Source organism: Nelumbo lutea, chromosome 3 (assembly GCF_056320005.1).
Source record: "Nelumbo lutea isolate HS-2025 chromosome 3, American lotus-T2T, whole genome shotgun sequence".
NCBI classification, from domain to species: Eukaryota; Viridiplantae; Streptophyta; class Magnoliopsida; order Proteales; family Nelumbonaceae; genus Nelumbo; species Nelumbo lutea.
Genome location: NC_142686.1, coordinates 5,781,720 through 5,802,592, shown reverse-complemented (window position 1 = coordinate 5,802,592; position 20,873 = coordinate 5,781,720). Strand labels below are relative to the sequence as shown.

The following is a 20,873-nucleotide window of genomic DNA, read 5'->3' as shown; positions in this document are numbered from 1 at the left end:
GTGAGCTAGTGACCTAAAGTCAGTAGTGCTGGCCCCGTAGGTCGAGCTCCTAGTAGCTTCTTGTAGGAGTGAGTAACCGACATCACTAACGAGGTTGATGCAGCGCAGCCGTAGCTCTAAGGCGCAGCCTGGCACGGGCGCGACTTGGTGGCCTGGCACGGCACCGACCTGGCAGCTTGGCCCAGGCGCGAACTGGCGAGCTGATAAAAGACTTCAGCTCCACATAAGACCCAGTCGCCTCTTCGACATGGACAAAATCAAGGAGAGTGGATTACGAGTCGCTCCCAGAGCCTAAGGGCCAAAATACCGAACTAGCAAAGACCTCTTCACCACATAAGACCCAGTCGCCTCTTCGGCGTGGGCAAAATCAAGGAGTAGACTGCGAGTCGCTCCTAGAGCCTAAGGAATTGAATCGACGCGTACGAGCTCATCGTATTATTCATTCCGGGCCAAAAGGAGAAATCTACTCCTTTCGCCGAGTTACTTTCAGCTCGGGAGTGGGGGGCAAATGATGATGGTGGATTTGGCCCTCCAATGACATTGTGACACATGGCACCTCAAAACAACTAGGTGACACCCGGAATCACTCAAGCAACAACTTGCCAAGTTGATGGTGTCCAACCTGGCGGCCTGGCACAGGCACCAACCTGGCGACCTAACTAGCAGGATAACAGCTCAGCCTGACTTGCCAAGTCTGCGACGGGTCGAGCTCAGACAGCCAAACCACCTTGGGAGGAATCCACCTCGGGACGAGTCTACCTCGGTGCAAGGTCACATCAGGACCACCTCTGTCCCAAGGCACTTCGACATTCATATCAAGTCGGATCTAAAGAGCACGAGCTTAGGCAATGCTGACCGACCACTGCATGGCAACCCCGAGGATCTCGTCACCATACTCCGCGTCTTACAGGATCATGCCTTGTAACGGCTAATATTATCTCCCCACTCCCCGATTCAGGCAGAAATGGTCAACCTTACTGGTTGGTAGCGTTATCCCCAATTAACACGGAAACAGATCCTATCGCAGCGAGAATCCCAAAACTACTCCACGGAACCCGCAAGGACTCCAGTATATAAATGCTCCACCCCCCGGGGGTGAGAGGTAGACGCGTAATCTCTGCTCTCTAGCTCTCTTACAATCTAAGATCATTTTCAGCTCGCAACCAAGTGCTAACTTAGGCATCGGAGCGACCTTGCTGGGTAAACTACCCCAGGTTCTCTGGTTCACCTCTTGCAGATTCATCAAGCCCGTCGTTGCTGGTAGCTAGATCATCTCTTGCAGGGAGCAGCCGGATTGCGCCGCATCAAGATGTATGAAGGAGAATCGAAAGAACTTATGCAACCAAAGTAATGTGACTTAAAAAATCACCAACAGAAGTGGATAAGTACATCTCCAAACCACCATAACTGGCGAGCAATCTGACATGAGAGGTTTCTAAAAAAAAAACGATAATTGATAGAGGAGGTTACAATGCCAAAATCCATGATCTGTAACTTCCAACCACTCCAAACCAATCCGCAAAAAATGACATGATCTGTAACTGCCATCCAGCACACCGGAGAACTGTGAACTGCGGGCTGCCACCCAAAAACGTTGGAGAACTGTAACGTCCAACCACATCGCCGGAAAACTGTAACTGCCATCTGAAATGTTGGAGAGCTGTAACTGTCATCCAGGACACTGGGGAACTGTAATTGCCACCCAGGACGCTAGAGAACTGTACTTGCTTTCCAAAATGCTGGAAACAACAATACAAGTGGCAACTTCCACCAGTGATTATCGCATAGAGGATTCTAGAGAAGGAACTCCATATCAAAATGCTTGTAGAAAAAAAAAGGAAGCATAGAAAAATGGAGAAACGAACAAAGAAACGAATAGAGAACATAAAGGAAAACATAACCTCGAGAAATCTTGAGAGTAAGCCTCTCTAGAAACAAATAGAAAACAGGGGGTGACTCCCCTCCTCTACGGAGGATGACAAACAAAAGGAAACGAAACCTCGATTGTGCTCTTCTAACCCACCCTAGCAAAACTCGCTTTACAGTTTAATACTAGTTTAGGTTTTGTAATAAAACAAATGTACTTCATAATGTATATTTAGTATAAAGTTATAGAGTTCGATTATGGTACTGGAAAGACATGATATCCGAAAAACTTATTAGCAATCAAATGGTATAATAAACATGATAACCAATATGTTGTTATTTATCAATATTAATGGGGAGATTTTGATTTATCAAAATTTTAGTTACCATGTGATGTAGGTGCTTAGGACCCAGGCCAATGGCACGTACACATTTGGCAAAAGGCAGCACATAGAGTGGATCCAATAAGGGTGCACACAGAGCAGAAGCCAGCATGCCGCACGGGGCCAATAGTGCAGCCGCACGTGGCGACCTCGGATGGCCGCGCTCCAAAGGCCAGACCACATCCTGGTCGTCCACATCCACTTACCTCTAGCGGTCTCAAGCATAAATAGGGGGTGACCCCCCAAGGTGAGCACCTAGACTCGACACAGCTAAGAACTACCTTGCTTCATTTGTGGCCTCGTTTGAGCACACTAGCTTCAGGCCTCACCCACCTTTGGCCTCACCGATACTAACTTGACCGTCAGAGTCTTCGCCTTGGGTTAGCACCTGGGGCCTTTGAAGTTCTCTCTTCCTTCATAGGTCTGACCTACCAGCCCTCTCCCGCAGTGTACTTTGGACTCATCAATTAGCCCTTGGCTTAGAAATGGATTGACCTTGTTGCCCTCGGCCCATCCTAGGCCGCAACACCATGTATTTCCAACATTGTCAATTTCTTCAAAGTTGGTTTAGCAATCTTGGTCCTGACCCTTTTAACCCATACATCCACCTGCTTTAAAATCAGATGTTTCAGCGGTGGGTTGGGTCGAGATACTCGAGTTGTGAAGGGTTAGGGTCATTGGGTCGAGGAGGCATTAGGATCTACTCCTCACACAAGGTGCCTCACAATGACCTCACAGGCACATCCCATTGTGCATTGAGAATATCTCCTGTAAATAATAACACAAGTACAAGAGATGTTCCCAATACACGGTGGGATGTGCATGTGAGGTCAGTGTGAGGAGCAGACAGTCTCGTCGAGGAGAGGGTGTAAAGTAGGGGTGATCATGGGCTGGGTTTTGCACTTATGATAAGGGCTATAGCTTAGGCTTGAGCCCGACCCAGCCTGGGGTTCCAGGCCTGAAACATAAGCCCTAGCTCAGGTCTACATGGGCTCGGGTTGGACCAAGCCTGATTCAGGGCCAATGTCACTCATATATAAAACATTACATATCTATAATATTTTATATTAAATGACATAATACGAAGGATCAGATGTGGCAGTTGGATGACAATGCAAAACATCATTTTTGCAGCAAGGCTAACTAAGGGCTTAAAACAAGGGTCCAGGATTCAGGTTAAATGGATTTGGCATATCTTATGACTGCTTCTAGCCTGTTGCAACCTCCTCCTTCATCCATGATCATGGCAAGTAATGAAAAAGTAGTGCGGCAGCTCTTTAGCGGACATCAGGATTTGCTAGCTTCAATAAATGCAATAGGCAATTTGGGGGATGGACTTCTAAGTTGACATCTCTTTGCTAGCTTCATTACTACCATTACCAGCCGAATGGGCAATGTCTTCAATATATGCATGGCATATAGGGGTGAACATGCTGTAAGCCTGCAAAAGGTGAATAAACAATGGTAAAACCATTCCTAGAAAACACAAAATCTTGCATTGGGTGCCTGATAGATGAATTCAGCATTTCAACCATGGCTTACTTGAGTAGCCTACTAAGAAGGTAAAGAGCACATTCAGCCCTGTGTAAAGTCCCAGGCATGATGCTCCCAAACTAGTTCAGATCTGTCCACTCCCTCTGTCATTTCACTAAGCACAATCTAGCACCAACTAAAGGAACTAAAATGATGTATATGGTGTGCCCTTAAAATACCCAAAAGTAAGCTAAAGCAAGGGATCCATTGCTCCCACATTTCTTGTGTTTTTTCATTCGACCACACACCACATGATTTATTTAATTCTTTATTTAATTACTAAAATAAACTAATATCTCAAAGCAAAAAGATTGTTACAAAGTGTCTAAAACCCTCAGTTACTTTTTCTTCTTTTATTGTACTGTGGATATTAGTTTAGTTTAGTGGGCTCAATGTTGAGACCTGAGATAATGAGACTGGATGGGGCCCAACTTTGAATATATCACTCATCATCATCCACGTGTGATAGCAGGCCTATGATGCCTCAGCAACTGATCTGATCTAATATGATCATTGATGAGAGTTTTGAGGCAACTGAGCTACTTTTCAAGGCTCAACCAACTATCAAATTAGAATTATCATATAAATTTTTAATAACTTGTATTAAAGAGAAAATTGTAAGTACAACCCCTGAACCATAAAGAACAGAGGTGGTGAGAATACAAAAGAGAGGGGGAAAACCCAAAAGAGTCCTTATACAGAAGGAAATAACAAAGTTGGGTTAAGTAGTGTCCTGCAAACTCTACCCCACTAACCCTAATGGTATAACTCTACAGCACAATAAGCACTGTTAGAACCCATCAAGATGAAAAAGTTAAACCCATCAGATTGTTAGTTTGCTAGCCCTACAATATATACTACTGATTACTGAAACTTAAGTTAAGAATGTCTGAATTAAATCTGCAAAAACCACTCGAAATTTAAACCCTGCACAGGTCATATATCATCTTTCCCTTCATTAGAGCATTCTTTTTCTACAAATATCCATTTTAGATAGATATAAAAACAAGAATGTGTCAACAAGAAATTAGCTGTTTTTGGAGTTGGAGGTTGCTGGATATTTACCAATTTGACAGTAGAGGTTTTGTCTGCGACTCTGTGTCAAAAAGACAGATTGTCATATGTTAGTAGTTAAAATGGAAAAGTCATATGAAGTATTTCAGTGGTAATTATAACAAAGCTGAGTATCAATCATTTAGTATTTCACTAGTTATTGGAGGTTAGTTTATTTTGCTTCTTACTATGTTGTTAAGGCTCAGTTTAGGAAGAGTGCAAATACAAATATGTACAGTGCAGAACCTTGTATATGTCATTTCTAAACCTTGTATTTGTACTTAACATATTTGTATTTGCAACCTTCCCAAACTGAGACTAGTATACAAATCATGTAAATGCATATAATAAATTTGACTAAGGTTTATCCATATAACCAAAGACACTATCATGTCTAACATATATTCATCCACATACCTTGTGGTCAAGCTCCTCAATGCCTCTATTTTGGGTTATCTTTTTAATCAGCTTATGAAATACTGATTCAAGAAATTTGCAGCTTCTGCAGTCAATCTAGAGTTGTGTTCTTTGGATCAATCTTTTGTACACTATGGTCCTTGTTTATCTTCTAACCCAAATAAACAGCTTTTGTTTGAGATCTTGCATTTGCCGTTTTCTTGATGTTTATGTTTACAATTTTTATCTGAGTATCTCCACTTGTTTGGCAGGATTAATTGCTGTTACAGAAGTGAAAATTTTCTTTTAAGAACAATGGGTATCATAGAAAATAAACAGAAGTGAAAAATTTAATATACTCTCTTTTCATAGGTATTTCTAGGAACAATGGGTATCATAGGAAATATTAAAAGACATTGAAGCTGAAATGGCACGGACACAGAAAAACAAAGTAACAGGTTCTTCTCCTGACGCTCCCCGAAAAATTCTCACTGTATACTTGTGATCTTGCTTGAAGTTCTATTCTAGGGCATTTAACATGTCAGATGCATTGGCGCATGGATGGAGAGAGAGAGGGAGAGAGAGAGAGAATCTTACTAGAGATTGACAGCAGGTGGTACTATAGAACAAACTTGCTTCAATGGCAGAACGGATAGAGAGTTGAGAGAGCTGACAAAAAAATTCCAACCCTAAGTGGCGAAACAACGGCGTTGAAACCCTGACAGCTTTCGACCTGCCTTCGATTTGGTGACCGGTGGAATAGAAAACTAAGGGAGGACTTGCGGCTTAATCTTCAATCGTGGAACAGATTTAACAGCTTCAATGGCGTTGAAACCCAAATTTGTTCGACTGTTCTCTTTACTGTACACTACGGGTGATCATTTCAGCCCAGCCCGACCCGAAAATTCGGGCTTGTGCCTGGGTTTTGTGTTCAGGCCCGCAAATTTTAGGGTCGGGCTTGGGCTTAATACTTCAAGCCCAACCCGCATAATTTAAAATTACACATTTTGTGTATAATGTATATGATGAATCAATTTTTGGTGATGTGTGAATTTTTGTACCAAGTACCTCGTCATTTGGTCTGCTTCCAAGTGGTCGATGACTCAGGTCGAAGTGGAGAACTTGGGCTGCTGAGCTGAGTCGAGCTGGGCAGGTTAGGCGCCGAGCTGACTATAGTGCCAAGCTGCCTTGAGGTGCCGAGTTGCCTGTGAGGTGTTGGGCTGACCAGGTGTCGAACTGCCTGGGAAGTGCCGAGCTGCCTGGGAGGTGCCGCGCTGACCAGGTGCCGAGCTGGGTTGATGAACTTCATTGCTCTTTAGAGACCTGCGAGGAACCAAATGTCAGAGGACCTGGGGTGGCTAACCCGGCGAGGTCACTCCGATGCTTAAGTCAGTACTCTCATAGTAGACTGTGAGCTAAAAATCACAAAGTCTGAGAGCTAGAATTTGCTTACTTGCCTCTCCTATTGTTGGGGTTGGTGCCTTTATATAGGCCTTGCTCACGTACCGCCCTCGAGATCTCCGGGAGGTTGTGTCTAACTGGTCCGAGATGCACGTTGACCACCCTCCGGATCGTTCGGCACGTGGGCCAACTTCCAACGATCGTGGGAGTGTTAGGATATGCATGCCGAATTCGTCTGCGAGCACATCTCGCAGGTCGCCAGGTTCGCGCCTGGGCCAGGCTGCCAGCTCGCGCCTGGGCCAGGCCGCCAGCTCGCGCCTGGGCCAGGCCGCCAGCTCGCGCCTGGGCCAGGCCGCCAACTCATGCCTGGGCTAGGCCAGCGCCTGTGCCAGGCTGCCAAGTCGCGCCTGGGCCAGGCCTCCAGCTCGTGCTTGGGGCAGGCCGCCAGGTCGGATTTGGCTCTCCAATGACATAGTGACACATGACACCTTAGAACAACTAGGTGACACTCGGAACCACTTAGGCAACAACTTGCCAAGTTGATGGTGTCCAACCTGGCGACCTGGCGCGGCCTGGCAGCCTGGCACATGCGCCGACCTGGCGGCTTGCCCCAAGCGCGAGCTGGTGGCCTGGCCCAGGATTTGTGCAGCTGACTGCAAATGCTGAGATAAGTCTTTGTTGTTGGTTCATTGATGAATTGTTGCACCACAGGATTTGTGCCGCTAACAACAGATTATGGTACACCCTTGTGAGTCAAAACAGGTCACATAAGTGAGCCAAAAGAAAGAAACAGGACTAATGCAGCTCTTTTGGGCTCTAAAGGAGCAGCATTATAAGGAGTTATTGTCCATGGAAACTGCAATGGATACCTTATCAATCTTGAACCAGAAACAAAGTTTTCTGCATTTTCTGCAAAATTTATGCATTTTTTTGCAAAATTTCTATAATTTCTGCACTTCTCTGCAACTGTCTGGTATTTTAATGCATTTTCTGCACTTTGGTACTTTTCTACAACCTTTTTTTTGAATTTTCTGCAAAATTTCAGCATTTTTTTTCTGATATTTTCATGCATTTTCCTGAATTTTTTATGCCAAATTTCTGTAATTTCTTTATTTTCTGCAAAGTTTCTGCATTTTTTGTACTTTTTCTAGCATTTAATGCATTTTCTGCATTTCTGGTATTTTTCTGCATTTTTTGCATTTCCTGAAATTTCTGGTATTTTCTGCATAATTTCTGTATTTTTCTGAAATTTCTGGTATTTTCATGCATTTCGTAGTATTTTCTGCAAAATTGTTTTCACAATTGTTTTTTCGGCCCGACATGTGTTTGGTTTGCATTTCTAGTATTTTAATGCATTTTTTTTTTGCATTTTCATCCCCGAGTCTATCCTCCTAGTACTTGTTCTTCTCCAATTGTGGCATCTCTCTCATACACAAGCACAGACATGCACACAAACCTGCATATTTTTCCATTTTGTGGGTGGATTTCTGCAAATGTTGCCTAAAATTCATAGTTCGTGTCATTGTGTCCCAATCACCAGCTACCTTGGGTCCATTTGGTTCACAATCGGAATTGGAATCAGAATCCTCTGGAATCGTAATGATCTATTCCCATAGTCTGTTTGGTTCAGAGTCTTCAGACAAGAATCGGAATGGGAACTGGGACAACCTGGAATGGAATTTCATTCCCAAGGGAGGGGAAGGGAATGGCCATCCCCTCAAATGGGGGAATGCCATTCCACCAGGAATGGGACTAGGGTTCCGATTCCGCCCAACCAAACAGTTGGAATCAGAATGGCCCATTCTGATTCCGATTCCAGACCCATTTTCCCGCAAACCAAACTGGCCCTTCGAGTTGATGCACTTCGTGATCATCCCTTATTATTAATTTTTAGTTTTACATTATTAGGTCGTGGGTTACTTGGAGCATACAGAAGTTCCATATAGGGGAAGATACTCTACTAGTTAACCGTTTTCTCATTTTTAATGAATTATCTGAGCCTTTTGTTTTTATTCCACATCTTCTGGAGAATCATCCCACAAACCACAATAAGTACAAATATATTTAAGTAGCTATTTACGTCAGTTTCTTTAAGTTTACATAGGCCAACTTGAGGATAATGAGAAATAAGATCAGAATAGAACAAATTTGATGAGTTAAAGAACAAACAAATAGCATGTTAAGATCGACATTTAAACTATTTGTGGCCATCTACAGATATTAATGTACCACTGCTCTTCTAAACTGTTGTGCCATATCAAGTAAGAATTTTCAAACCTATGTAAATTCTTTTTTGCATCTTGAAGGAAGTTTGATTGATACGGAGCAAGTAATTGATGAAAGAAGCAACCTCAATGTGCTTGCACATTGTTGGCCATTACTTCAAGATTGGGTAATCAAAGTTATATTGATGGACCTTTAGAGCCCCAAGCATTTAAAGCGTGAGTTTAAATTTCACCCGAAATTGGGGAAATTCTTTTATTTTTTTATTTTTTATTTTTGCATTGAGAAGGTATGAATTTGGATTTTGGAGGTATATCTGTTTATTCAGCGGTAAGAGCCATTATGTTTATCTCCATGTAGACATGTATGGTTTTTTTTTTTCCTCCTCCCTCACTCATGGAGGTGAGATCATTTGGTATATTGGGGCCTGGATGAAATAGAGGTTTCTGTTAGAGAAAAGATTTATGGCTTCTGATTTATTCTTTGGGTATTGAGTGGGTCAAGATGGAGTTAAACTCCTAGGTTGGTTGTGTGAAGATCCCTGTGGCCCATGGAAATTGCACAATCACATTGGGGAAGCTAGGTTTTCACATCTATAGTTGACAGCTTGTTCAGGTAGAGATACCAAGGTTAATTAAATTGATGACTGATATCTTTACTATTACCACGGATGGAGTAGCAAAGAGTGAATTATCAATGGGGGAGTCCTCATGTGGGGAGGAATGATATGTCTTGGTCTTTGTATCATGGATACTCTTTGTTTGGTGTGCATTTTAAAAGGAGCTCTCTATCTTTGTATATTTGGTCAACCAATTTTCTCTTAAAAAAAGTTCTCTGTTACTGATTTAAAAAGTTGTTGATTTGTTGCATAATGATGAGGTGGTTGTTTGTTTTAGGCAGCTCAATTTCCCACCCTCCTCAATAGGGATAAAGGAGGCGAGTTAACCTTTGGCGCTTCACATGTAAATCTCAATAGCTGTTTCTTTTAATGCTCCCATTCTTTGCAATCTAGGAAAGGGTATGACACATGTTCTCTCTTTCACAACTTTGAAGCCTTTGTAAGTATTCCTCATCCCATCTCTTAGTTGATTTCTATTTTTAATCTCCAGTTAAATACTTGTATTGAATATTATGACAATCTTATGTCATCATATGTCTTAGATTATGTTTTAAGGGCCTTCCTTGACTCCTCTCCAAATGTTTTGTTACTGAAACAAAGTACTGGCAAGTTTACAATGGATGGTTTACTTGAAAAATGACTGGAAGTCTGAAACTATTCTGAGACTCATGCCTTTCTCTCCAAAATTTTCTTTTGCCTGTAGACATTTTGGAGCAGTAACAACAACCAAGTGCCTGAAGTTCCATTCGGGGTTCTCTAGCAGGAGTTTTTTTAGAAAAATCCAAATGGAAAATGGTAACCGTGATAATTCAAGAGGTGCCTTGATTGTTCTAGAAGGTTTAGACCGCAGTGGGAAGACATCACAGTCTACTAGACTACTCTCATACTTAGAACAACAAGGATTTTCGGTTGAATCATGGCGTTTTCCAGACAGGAGTACTTGTGTTGGTGAAATGATATCTTCTTATCTTGCTAACAAATCACAATTGGATGATCGGACAATCCATCTCCTTTTCAGTGCCAATCGTTGGGAGAAAAGGTAATTGTATCTTTATTGATAAAAGAGTAATCATATCTTCTTATTATTTATGCAGAGTTTTTTTTTTTTTTTTTTTTATTAGATTGTAAAGGAACAATACAAAACAATGCCCAACATTGATTACTTAATCATAAAATAAGAACAATAAAAACAGAAGAGAGGAGTAATACAATCACCTGGCATCTATACCTCACCCAAAAAGATTTTGCTGTACCAATATGTAGAGATACTATTTTCTACATTGTTCAAAATTCATCTATCAGCATGTATGCTTGATCTCACTTATCTTCTTCTCAACATATCTTTCATCTTAGGGTTGCCTCTGTAATTCCTTCAGTAGTTTGTGAGGCAAATATACATTTTCAGGCTACTTAGTAAGCGTGGACGTGCTTTGCATGTGGCAATTCTAGATGATGATAATGATGGTATTAATATATCAAAAAATTTCTATAAATTTTATGTATTTTTTATTTTTTTATTATTATTCAAATGTAGATTGCAAAATCGAAATTTGATTACATAAATACCTCATCCAAATATGTGATAATCGGATTGAGTTGTGAAGTTTCAAATATCATTGACATGCTTACCTGCTTGGCTAGACTCTTCTTTTTGTAGTGTTTTCTCTTTTTGGTGTATCTTTTTTCTTTTGCTCATTTATAAAAAAATGTAAGATTTAAATAGAGGGAATTGAATGAGGTAAAAAGTAGTAGGTCAATTTACAATTTAAACCTTACAATTAAATAGGGGCTAAATTTAAAAAATTGAGTATTTTAGTCAAAAGAAAGTTCCACAATCTTATTCATATTGTTAATAATAGTGTAAATATAGAATTATAGAAGTGTTCACTTTTTTCTATAGTTTTTTATTTTTTTGTGTAAAAATAATTCTAATATATCACACTTACTTTTTATTTAGTATGATAAATATATGATATTATACATGTGACTAAATGTTTTTTTTGCAAAATTTGTGTATTTTTTTCATTTATGTATTTTTATATTTATTAATTTTTATTATTTATTTATAACATTAAAGGTTAACACATTTAACCCAAAATTTGAACTATTTATTATTAATTTTTATATTTCATTTTTGGTTAGTTCTAAATTATATATTTCATTTTCATTATCAATAAAAATAATTGTTATTTATTACACTTATTGTTTAATTTGATTAATAAAAATATCATAAATGTGTTTATTTTTTTCTACATTTTTTGTAATTTTCTATATTAAAAATTTTGTTACCTAACAATGACTTCGTTGGTTGTTTAATGCTTAGCCACCACTTAAATAAAAAATGGTTTTGTTTTTGAGTCAGTTTTAAAATATATGGGTTTATATTGTTAAAAAATATTGACATAGATTGAGTTGGGATCTTCTCCTCACAGAGCGTGCCTCACATTGACCTCACAACCACATCCCACCCTGTATTGGGAACATCTCCCCATGAATAATAAATACAAGTAGGGGAGATGTTCCCAATGTGTGACCAGGACATATTGTGAGATTGGTGTGAGGTGTGCTCTATGAGGAGCAGATCCGGATTCACATAAATCTAATTAGTAGCATTTATTAGTGAAAAGATTTAATACCTGAAGTATAAGACTTAATGAGAGGGGATTAAATGAGATGGAAACTAATAATTGAAAAATTATTAGTGGGGGAAATGTGATTTAATTCCTGAAGTATAAGATATTATACATGTGCCAGAATTTTTTTTTTTTGCAAAATTTATGTTTATTTTTTTATTTTATTAATTTTTATTATTTATTTACAACGTTAAAGGTTAACACATTTAACCCAAAAGTCAAATTATTTATTATTAATTTTTATGTTTCATTTTTGGTCAGTTCTAAATTACGTATTTCATTTTCTTTATCAATAAAAATAATTCTTGTTTATTACACTTATTTTTTAATTTGATTAATAAAAATATCATAAATGTGTCTAATTTTTTTCTACATTTTTGTAAATTTCTATATTTATTTTTATTTTAAAAAAATTATTACCTAACTATGACTTCATAGGTTTATAAATTTGATTCAAATGGTTGAATTGCTTAGCTACCACTTGGATAAAGAATGTGATTTTGTTTTTGAGTCATTTTTAAAAATATATGAGTTTATATTGTTAAAAATATTGATAGAGATCTAATTAGTAGCATTTATTAGTGAAAAATAACTTAAAAAATATAGGATTTAATAAGAGAAAATGGGATTTAATAATTAAGTATAAGACTTTAATGAGAGGGAATTAAATGAGGTGGAAAGTAATAATTGAAGTCAAGGTTCAAAGTATTGACATGTATCAGCCAATACGTAGCGTTCCGGGACCCCATTGGTATACCCCTATAGTGGGTGTATTGGGGGTCTGACTGGTTCAGGGGGTAGAGGAGCCCTAAACCGCCCCCCTGAACTGGTTTCAGAAAAAAATAAGAAAAAGTAAACAAATTAGTACCGATTCGCCCGATACGCCCATACCGGTGTATCGGGCGTATCGATATTTTGAACCTTGATTGAAGTTACATTTTCAACTCTTACAATTAGAGATGGATTAAATACACAAATATGACCATTATGGTAGCCATTAAAGCCGACATTAAAACTACAATAAAATGACTTGTACCCTTTCTCAAACAAAGAAATAGAGGGTAATTTTAGTCCAAAAAAAGTTTCACACATCCACACTTTTATATATAGTATAGATATGAGCAAGTGATTGACTTGCTTAGTGAATGGGTGTTTGCGGTGGGTGACACTTCAATAAAAGGTTGTTCTATGGTTACAAAGTAAGCTTTTCAATAACAATTCTCATAAGCATCAAATCATTGTTGGGAAAGTCTACAGTTGAGAATGACGATCTGATTGACGCATAGGTTTAGTCAAATTTATGCATATTTTGGATAGTGGTGGAGTTTATTTTTGGATAACATATTACCGGAAAGTTATGTGAGATAGTATAATTAGGAAGTTTAACATAGAAAAAAAAGGGTGTCATATTTCCCATTTTTCTTATGTAAAGGATTTTCATGGGAGGCCCCCCTCGAATGATCAGATATGTGATATCATGCTTTCACTTAATTGCAGTTATTTGGCTTATCCTTATACTAGAACAGATTATCTCTAATTGATCCCACACTTGAGGTGGCATGGGGTTCCTCTCAAGGTAGCTGTGGGGTATGGAGATGTTTTTTAAGACTGCTTTTCCATAAAGTTGTTATTTTTTCCTCTTTGGGTTTTGACAAAAGGAATTTGTTGAGGTTTGGTCTCCTCCAATAAATGGTTGGAAGAAACTGAATTTTGATGGGAGCTGTTTGGGTAACCCAGGCCCCTCAGGTATTGGGGGAGTCATTAGGGATGAAGAGTGGAACATAATTGCTTTATACTCTGGCCCTGTGGAGCAGGGTGATGTGGCAAGATCAGAGTTTTTGTTTGCAGTTTCTGGGGTTGAGAAGGCAAAAGAACTGGGTATTAGTAGGCTGATTATTGAGGGAGATTCTAAAACCGTGGTCAAGTGTCTGGTTAAAGCCTTAAAGGGGAGGGGGTGGCATGGCACTTGAGGAATGAATTCAGAAAATTCAAATGGCTGTCACAGGACATGTTAATTCAGAAAATTCTAATAGCTTGGCAGATAGCTTAGCCAAGCAAGGGGTACATAGAACACATATGTTTTGGGCTCAAATGTATTACTGATCTGGAACAGCTTCTATAGCTGGTTCTTTTCACAACTTCTTGTTATAATCATGTTTCTCTCATAAGGGTTTATTGGATCAACCTTTTCTAATAAGGGTTGAATTCTGTATTTTAGTTTAATTTATCTCTAATGAAAGTTATCATTTCTGATCAAGAAAAAAAAATCATGTTTCTCTCATAATTAATGAAAAATTTTCTGTGTTGCTAATAAAAAAAGGTTACCTATATCTAAAAGAGGTTAGAATCCATCTGAGATATATTCTCATTCAGTTCTTAATAATATTAGCAGTGACCATTCAGAAATCCTTGGTTGGTTTAACCCAGCAGTTTACTAGTACGAATTTTGATCAAGATAACTTTCTATTCATGCATGGAGGTCTGAAGACTGTTTACCTCCAGGGTAAGGAAACCCTGTATTTACTTGAAGTGGAGGTGAAATTGTTGGTTATGGGCTTATGTCTTGGTTGAGTCTGTGGGTTCAGCATTAACAACCAATATTGCTTCTGAGAAAATTAATAATTTTGATTATCTTGGTTTGATAGAAAGTAAGTGTAACACTATTATTATTTCTTAACATGCAAGGGTAGCTCATAACTGTGATCTCATATTGAGTTTGGTTATAGATCGAGCAGGGTTTTGCATGGAAAGATAATTGAGATCTGAACTTTTCACGCATTAATTTATGTTCTGCATTGTATGTTGATAATACCATGCTTGACAACAGCTAATATACTATTCTCTTATTCTCTTATACTGTATGCGTATTATTTAAAATTTCATGTGGACCCTGAATTGTAGTTTTAGTTTTATATTCTTAATACAGCATGGATTTTTGTTGCCATACATGTAATTTATTGCTATTTGATAATATACAAGTTAGTCTTTACTCATCTTTTGTAGCCACAGCTAACGTATCCATTTTTGAACTGTATATGATGCAGGAGCAAACAAGTCAAAACTGAAATTTTCTGTGTTTTTGTATATTTAGTCAGTAGGGGTATTTCAGTCATTTTAGATGTTATCCATGGGGTCCAACATAGCACTTTGATTTATTTAGTCATGGTTATGTGTCTGATATGTCAGTGTCATCAGTATATGGCATGCAAATATGGTCTTGGATCTAATAACATATTTACAGTAATGTATACACAGTTATACACATTATTATATAATGTATATGCAGTTATTCCCAACCCCAAGCCTGAAAATCAACCCAACCTGTGCAAAAGCTTGGGCTGTGCCTGATTGGTTTGAGTTAGGCCCACAAAAGTTGAATCTCTATCCTGTCTTGTTGTATATATCCTGCTGCCAGTGGGCCAGTTTGGGTCTGCCTGAACTTTTGACAGCCCTAGCCCCCATGTAATTGGGTTGGTTCAGTTCGGGTCTACTAGGTCTATCCAAACTATTGACAGCCCCGGCCCCTACTTGTATATGCATGTATCTGCCGCAGCTGAAATTTATTGTAATTAACTGTTCACAACCAACAATGATGTATATAGGTAGAGAAGCATAATTTGATGGTTTTAGAAGTATTACTTAAGCATCAGATATTTTGCAGGTCACTGATGGAGATGAAACTAAGAAGTGGGACAACCCTTCTAGTTGACCGCTATTCTTATTCTGGGGTGGCATTCTCTTCTGCCAAAGGACTTGATGTGGAATGGTGTAAGGTAAAACTTAGTTAAATACCAAAGAAAGGGTAAACCTTTCTTTACCCTAAAATTCTTACAAAAGCAGTAGACTTCTTTCAGTTTATTAATCTTACAGAAGCTTTTTTTTCTCCCTTTTTCCCTCTTCTTTTCCCTTCTTTAAGGCTCCAGAGATGGGTTTGCTAGCTCCAGATCTAGTATTGTACCTCAACATACCACCAGAGGTAATTTATCAAAAAAAAAAAAAAAACACCAGCAGAGGTATCCTTTAGTTACTCTTATCATGCTTATTTATCTATTTGTGTGTGTGTGTGGAAGGGGGTGGGGGCGAAGGGGGAGGTAAGGTGTCAATTTGTATGGGCAAGAGTTATTACCTTAGCACTGGATTTACCATTCGACTGTTTACAGTGGGGATGCATAACAAGTGTCATCAAGTGTTTCTATTCACGAACAAACCATCAATATCGAGGGAAAAAAAGGCTTCATAGGGAGCTTTCCTGAAACTTTTTTGAATTACCAGTCACAATCTAAGTGTGCACAAGCCTTACTGAAAATTGTATCTTCTGTGCTGATTTTGTTCTTGAACATGAATGTTTTTCTTTTGGTTCAGATGGTTTGACCACAAGGCCCAGCTTCGAAAAAAAAAAAACATCTATGGAACTCTTGAAGCACCATTTGAATCTGAATTTCTGCATGAAATCAGGAAACAGAAGATTAGCAACATAGAAATATATTTTTTTGATAAATAACATGGAATTTCATTAAGATTTAAAAGGAATTATACATACAAGCAGAGGGAGGTAAACTATCTAAACTCTCCTGCAACCATAAAAAAAATTACAAGATTAAAAATGAGCCCACAACAAAGAATCCCTAGTCACCCCTTGCTTTGCTAGCCCATCTACATAGCAGATCTCTTCACTCAGTTGAATTTTATCTCCATATCTTTTTTTTTTTTTTCCGAATTAATAACAACTTACATAGAGGCACTAAAAAGATCTTCCCTAGAAACCCCCTGTTTGGCTAGAGCATCAGCCAAAGAATTAGCAGACCTACTAACCCATTTTACCTCAACTCTCATATTGTTGGTTAACCACTTTACTTTTTTGATGAGATCTTTGTAGCCTCAAATGGTGGTATGCAAGTTTAGGAGCCACCTGGTTACCACCTGAGGGTCCCCTTCAACTAGGAGATGCTCCACCCCAATCTGGTTGGCGATCTGAATTCCTTGTACTGCAGCAAGTATTTCTGCCCTTGTGGAATCCCCCACTCCCACCGGTCCTGAGAATAGGGAAATTATGTTGCTGTCCTTATTTCTCAGGATACCCCCTATACCTAAAGGCCCGGGATTGCCTTGGCTGCTTCCATCAAAGTTCAGTTTAATGACACCTTCCAAAGGTGGAACCCATTCTGACAGAATTCTATCATTCTTTGTTGAGGTGTTGGCTATTACTAGCCAATTTCTCCACAAATCATCAAAGGGAGAAGTCATCAAAGATATCCACAGTTTTCAGTCAAAGGATTGCTTTTGTTAGGATACAATCCTTCATTTCATCTAACCCTCTTTCCTTCTCTAAAAAAGTTCTTGCATTCCTTTCCTCCCAAAGAGTCCACAGAGTGGCTGCCTTGACACATCTCCACATAACCTTACCTCTTCTAGTGTGCCAAACAAAGACAGATGGGTTGAATAACAAGCTTAAATCAGAAGGCAGAGACCACCTACCTCCAAATAGACAAAGGCTCCACCTCCATATAGCTGTGGCAAAGGAACAAGAGATCAGCAAATGGACACAAGGAACACCAATTTGGGGAAAGACAAAGCGAGGGTCTCTTTTTCTGTAAGTTTTCCAAAGTATTGATCTTCCCATTGAAGACTTCCCAGCAGAATACACCAATTTTTGGGGGAATAGGTCGCGCCCAGACTTCTTTGACAGGGAATCCTTGGGAAGAGGGGTTAGAATTGAGGGATTTTAGGAAAGAAGAGCAAGTAAAAGTGCCTTTTGGAAGAGGAGTCCAAATCCGTTGATCAGAAGAAGTGGGGTCCAAGCAAACGGATTCTAGTAAATGAATTAGCTCAATAACACAAATCGACTCACCATCCCTTAACCCTCTACGAAATCCAAAGTCCCAGTTTAAAGATAAGGGGTTTAACGGGCTCAGGAGAATAGTTGCAATTGGCTCATGTTTGTAAAGGGAAATGGAATAGAGCGAAGGGAAACAATCTTTGAGGGGTTGAGTGCCCACCCAAATATCCTCCCAGAAAAGAATAGCATTACCAGAACAAGCATCATACCTGATGAATCTGAGGAAGCGAGGGAGAATACCATGTATAGCCTTCCAAGGTGTAGTAAGGGTAGCTCGACGAGATATCCCGGAATCCCAACCATTTCCTGCACAACCATAAATGCTTGCCACCACCTCATGCCATAATCTCTCTCTCTCTCTCTCGGGGCCATCTCCATAGCCACTTCCCTAGAAGGGCTACATTCTTCAACACTATGTTCCCTATCCCTAAACCCTCTTCTTCCTTTGGTTTATTAACTATCTCCCATCTGATCAAGTGATCCTTTTTCACCTCTCCTGGTTCCCATAGGAAGTCCCTCATTCTCTTCTCCAATTTCTTAGCCTCCCTTAGAGGAATCCTGAACACAGAAAGGAAGTAGGTTGGAAGGTTGGCAAGTGTAGCCTTAATTAGAGTCGGCCTACCCCTTATTGAAATGTAATTCTTTTTCCAAGCCGCCAAGCACTTATCAAATTTCTCCACAATAGGGGCCCATAAACTACTTTCTTTAGGGTTGGCTCCTAAGGGTAGTCCTAAGTATGTCAAAGGCCAAGAAGAAATGTTGCAACCTAAGCATTCTGCAATGGATTCAATCTCCCTATTCTCCAAGTTTACTCCAGCCACACAACTTTTATCAAGATTTACCTTCAAGTTGGAGACCCTCTCAAAGGTACATATTAAGATCTTAAGGTTCTCCACTTTGCTTAACTCAATCCCTTCACAGAAAATAACAATATCATCAGCAAACTGAAGGTGAGTTACTGGAATGCCTCTGCTCCCTATTCTCCATCCCTTTATTTGGCCCTCCTCATTTGCTTTGGAAATCATCCTACTAAAAACATCAACAACAAGTGTAAAGAGGAAAGGAGAGAGTGGATCCCCTTGTCTTAAGCCTCTATTGGCTGGAAAAAAATCCTTAACCATCCCATTTACTAGCACTGAATAGCGACAAGAGTGTAAGTATCCTCTTATCCAATTACACCATTTATCCCCAAAGCCACGTCTTCTCAACATCTCCACCAGGAAATTCGAATCCACTAAGTCATAGGCTTTCTCCAAGTCCAGTTTGCAAACAAATCCTTTCCTGCCCTATCTCCTTATCTCTTCCACACTCTTGTTTGCAATAAGGATCTGATCTATAATTTGTCTATCCTGAATGAAGGCTCCTTGTGTTTGGCTAACGAGAGAGGGGAGAACAACTTTGGTCCTCCTAGAGAGCATTTTTGCCAGAATCTTGTAATGCTTGTCACTAGGCTAATTGGCTGAAAATCTTTGGGGTGTCTAGCATCAATCTTTTTGGGAATTAAGGCTATAAAGGTGGCATTGATTCTAGGACTCACAAAATTTTTATCCTCAAATTCTCTAAATACTCCAATTAAGTCTTCTTTGACTATGTCCCAACAGTTATGATAAAATGCCATTGTAAATTCGTCAGGGCCCGGTGCTTTAGCCCTATCCATAGAAAAAACAACTTGTTTAATTTCCTCTTCCTGAATCATTCTTTCCAGCCATCCCTTATCTGTTTGGTTCAAACTTGGCCAATTCTTTCCCCTACTATTAACCGATTCTCTAATGGTCTTTGATAGATGGATTTGAAGTGATCCACAATCCTATTGGCACTCTCCTCTTGAGAGGTTATCTCCACACCCTCAACCCCAATCTTTAGTATCAAATTTTTCCTTCTTCTCCCATTAGCCAAATCATGAAAAAATTTGGTATTCCCATCCCCTTCCTTGATCCACTTATGTCTGGATTTTTATCTCCAAGAAATCTCCTCCCTCAACAAAGTCTCCTCTAGCTCCTTTTTCAGTTTCCTCCTCAATTCTCTGTCTTGCTCATCCATCATCCCTTGGGATTCTTTTGCATCTAACTCCTCAATCTGAACCAATAATCTAACTTTTACCTCCTCCACTCTTCCAAAATGAACCTTATTCCATTCTTTTAATTTGCCTCTCAACCTTTTTAATTTTTTGTGGAATCTAACCCCTTCCCATTTCACTTCTCTCAATTTTTCACTCCACCATTCCTTAACCTTAGGCAAGAAGTCCGGGTGTTTATCTCCATATCTTTTGCCAACCATTTAAACCTTTTTCTTTTGTTGCTGTAATTCCACGTTGCAATCTTGTCTTCCTTTAGCCATCTTACCACCACCTGAGAGTCCCCTTCAATTATCAGTCTCCTAATGTTTAGGTCTCTTGCTCTTTGAACTCCCTCCAATGCCGCGAAAATCTCAGCCCTAATAGAGTTACCCTCTCCAATAGGGCCAGAGTAAATAGCTGAAATAATCCCTTCCTCATTCCTGAAAACTCCCCCAATACCTGACAAGCCTGGGTTCCCAAGGCTGCTGCCATCAAAATTCAGTTTTAGGAAGCCCAAGGGGGAAGGTATCGAAGAGGGACTTGTGACCCTTTTAATCTGGGCAGAACTTGCTATCTCTTTCCAACTTCTCAACAGGTCATCCACGGTGAAGTCCATGAGCAGCATAGGAATATATTGCTAGCTGATTCTCAGCTATTGGAGCAGAACATAAAATCTATGTTGTCCAGACATCCGTCTACCATTTAGATTATCAATAGTTAGGCATTTACCTAAGGTTGCTAACTGGACCCGAAACTAGACCTTGTAGCTGGGAAGAAACCAGAAGAAATAGGACCAATCTGGAAAGGAGCCAGAGGGCTATGAGGATCAAATCTTCTTATCATGATTATCCTTGAGGTTATTAAAAATAGGATT

General features: G+C 39.4%; 1 protein-coding gene across 9 annotated transcripts in view; it reads left to right on the top strand.

Annotated features, from left to right (window-relative positions):
- The window catches only part of ZEU1 (P-loop containing nucleoside triphosphate hydrolases superfamily protein), a 46,214-nt gene that overhangs the window by 3,028 nt on the left and 22,313 nt on the right, over positions 1–20,873 (top strand). For 2 of the 9 annotated variants that reach the window (XM_088978605.1, XM_088978606.1), the window contains exons 1-3: positions 10,086–10,513; positions 15,769–15,880; positions 16,024–16,083. In XM_088978605.1, the coding sequence (XP_088834731.1) occupies positions 10,095–10,513; positions 15,769–15,880; positions 16,024–16,083 (591 nt within the window). In that variant the 5' untranslated portion in view covers positions 10,086–10,094. The other 7 variants (XM_088978613.1, XM_088978611.1, XM_088978610.1 and 4 more) reach the window with 7 other exon arrangements.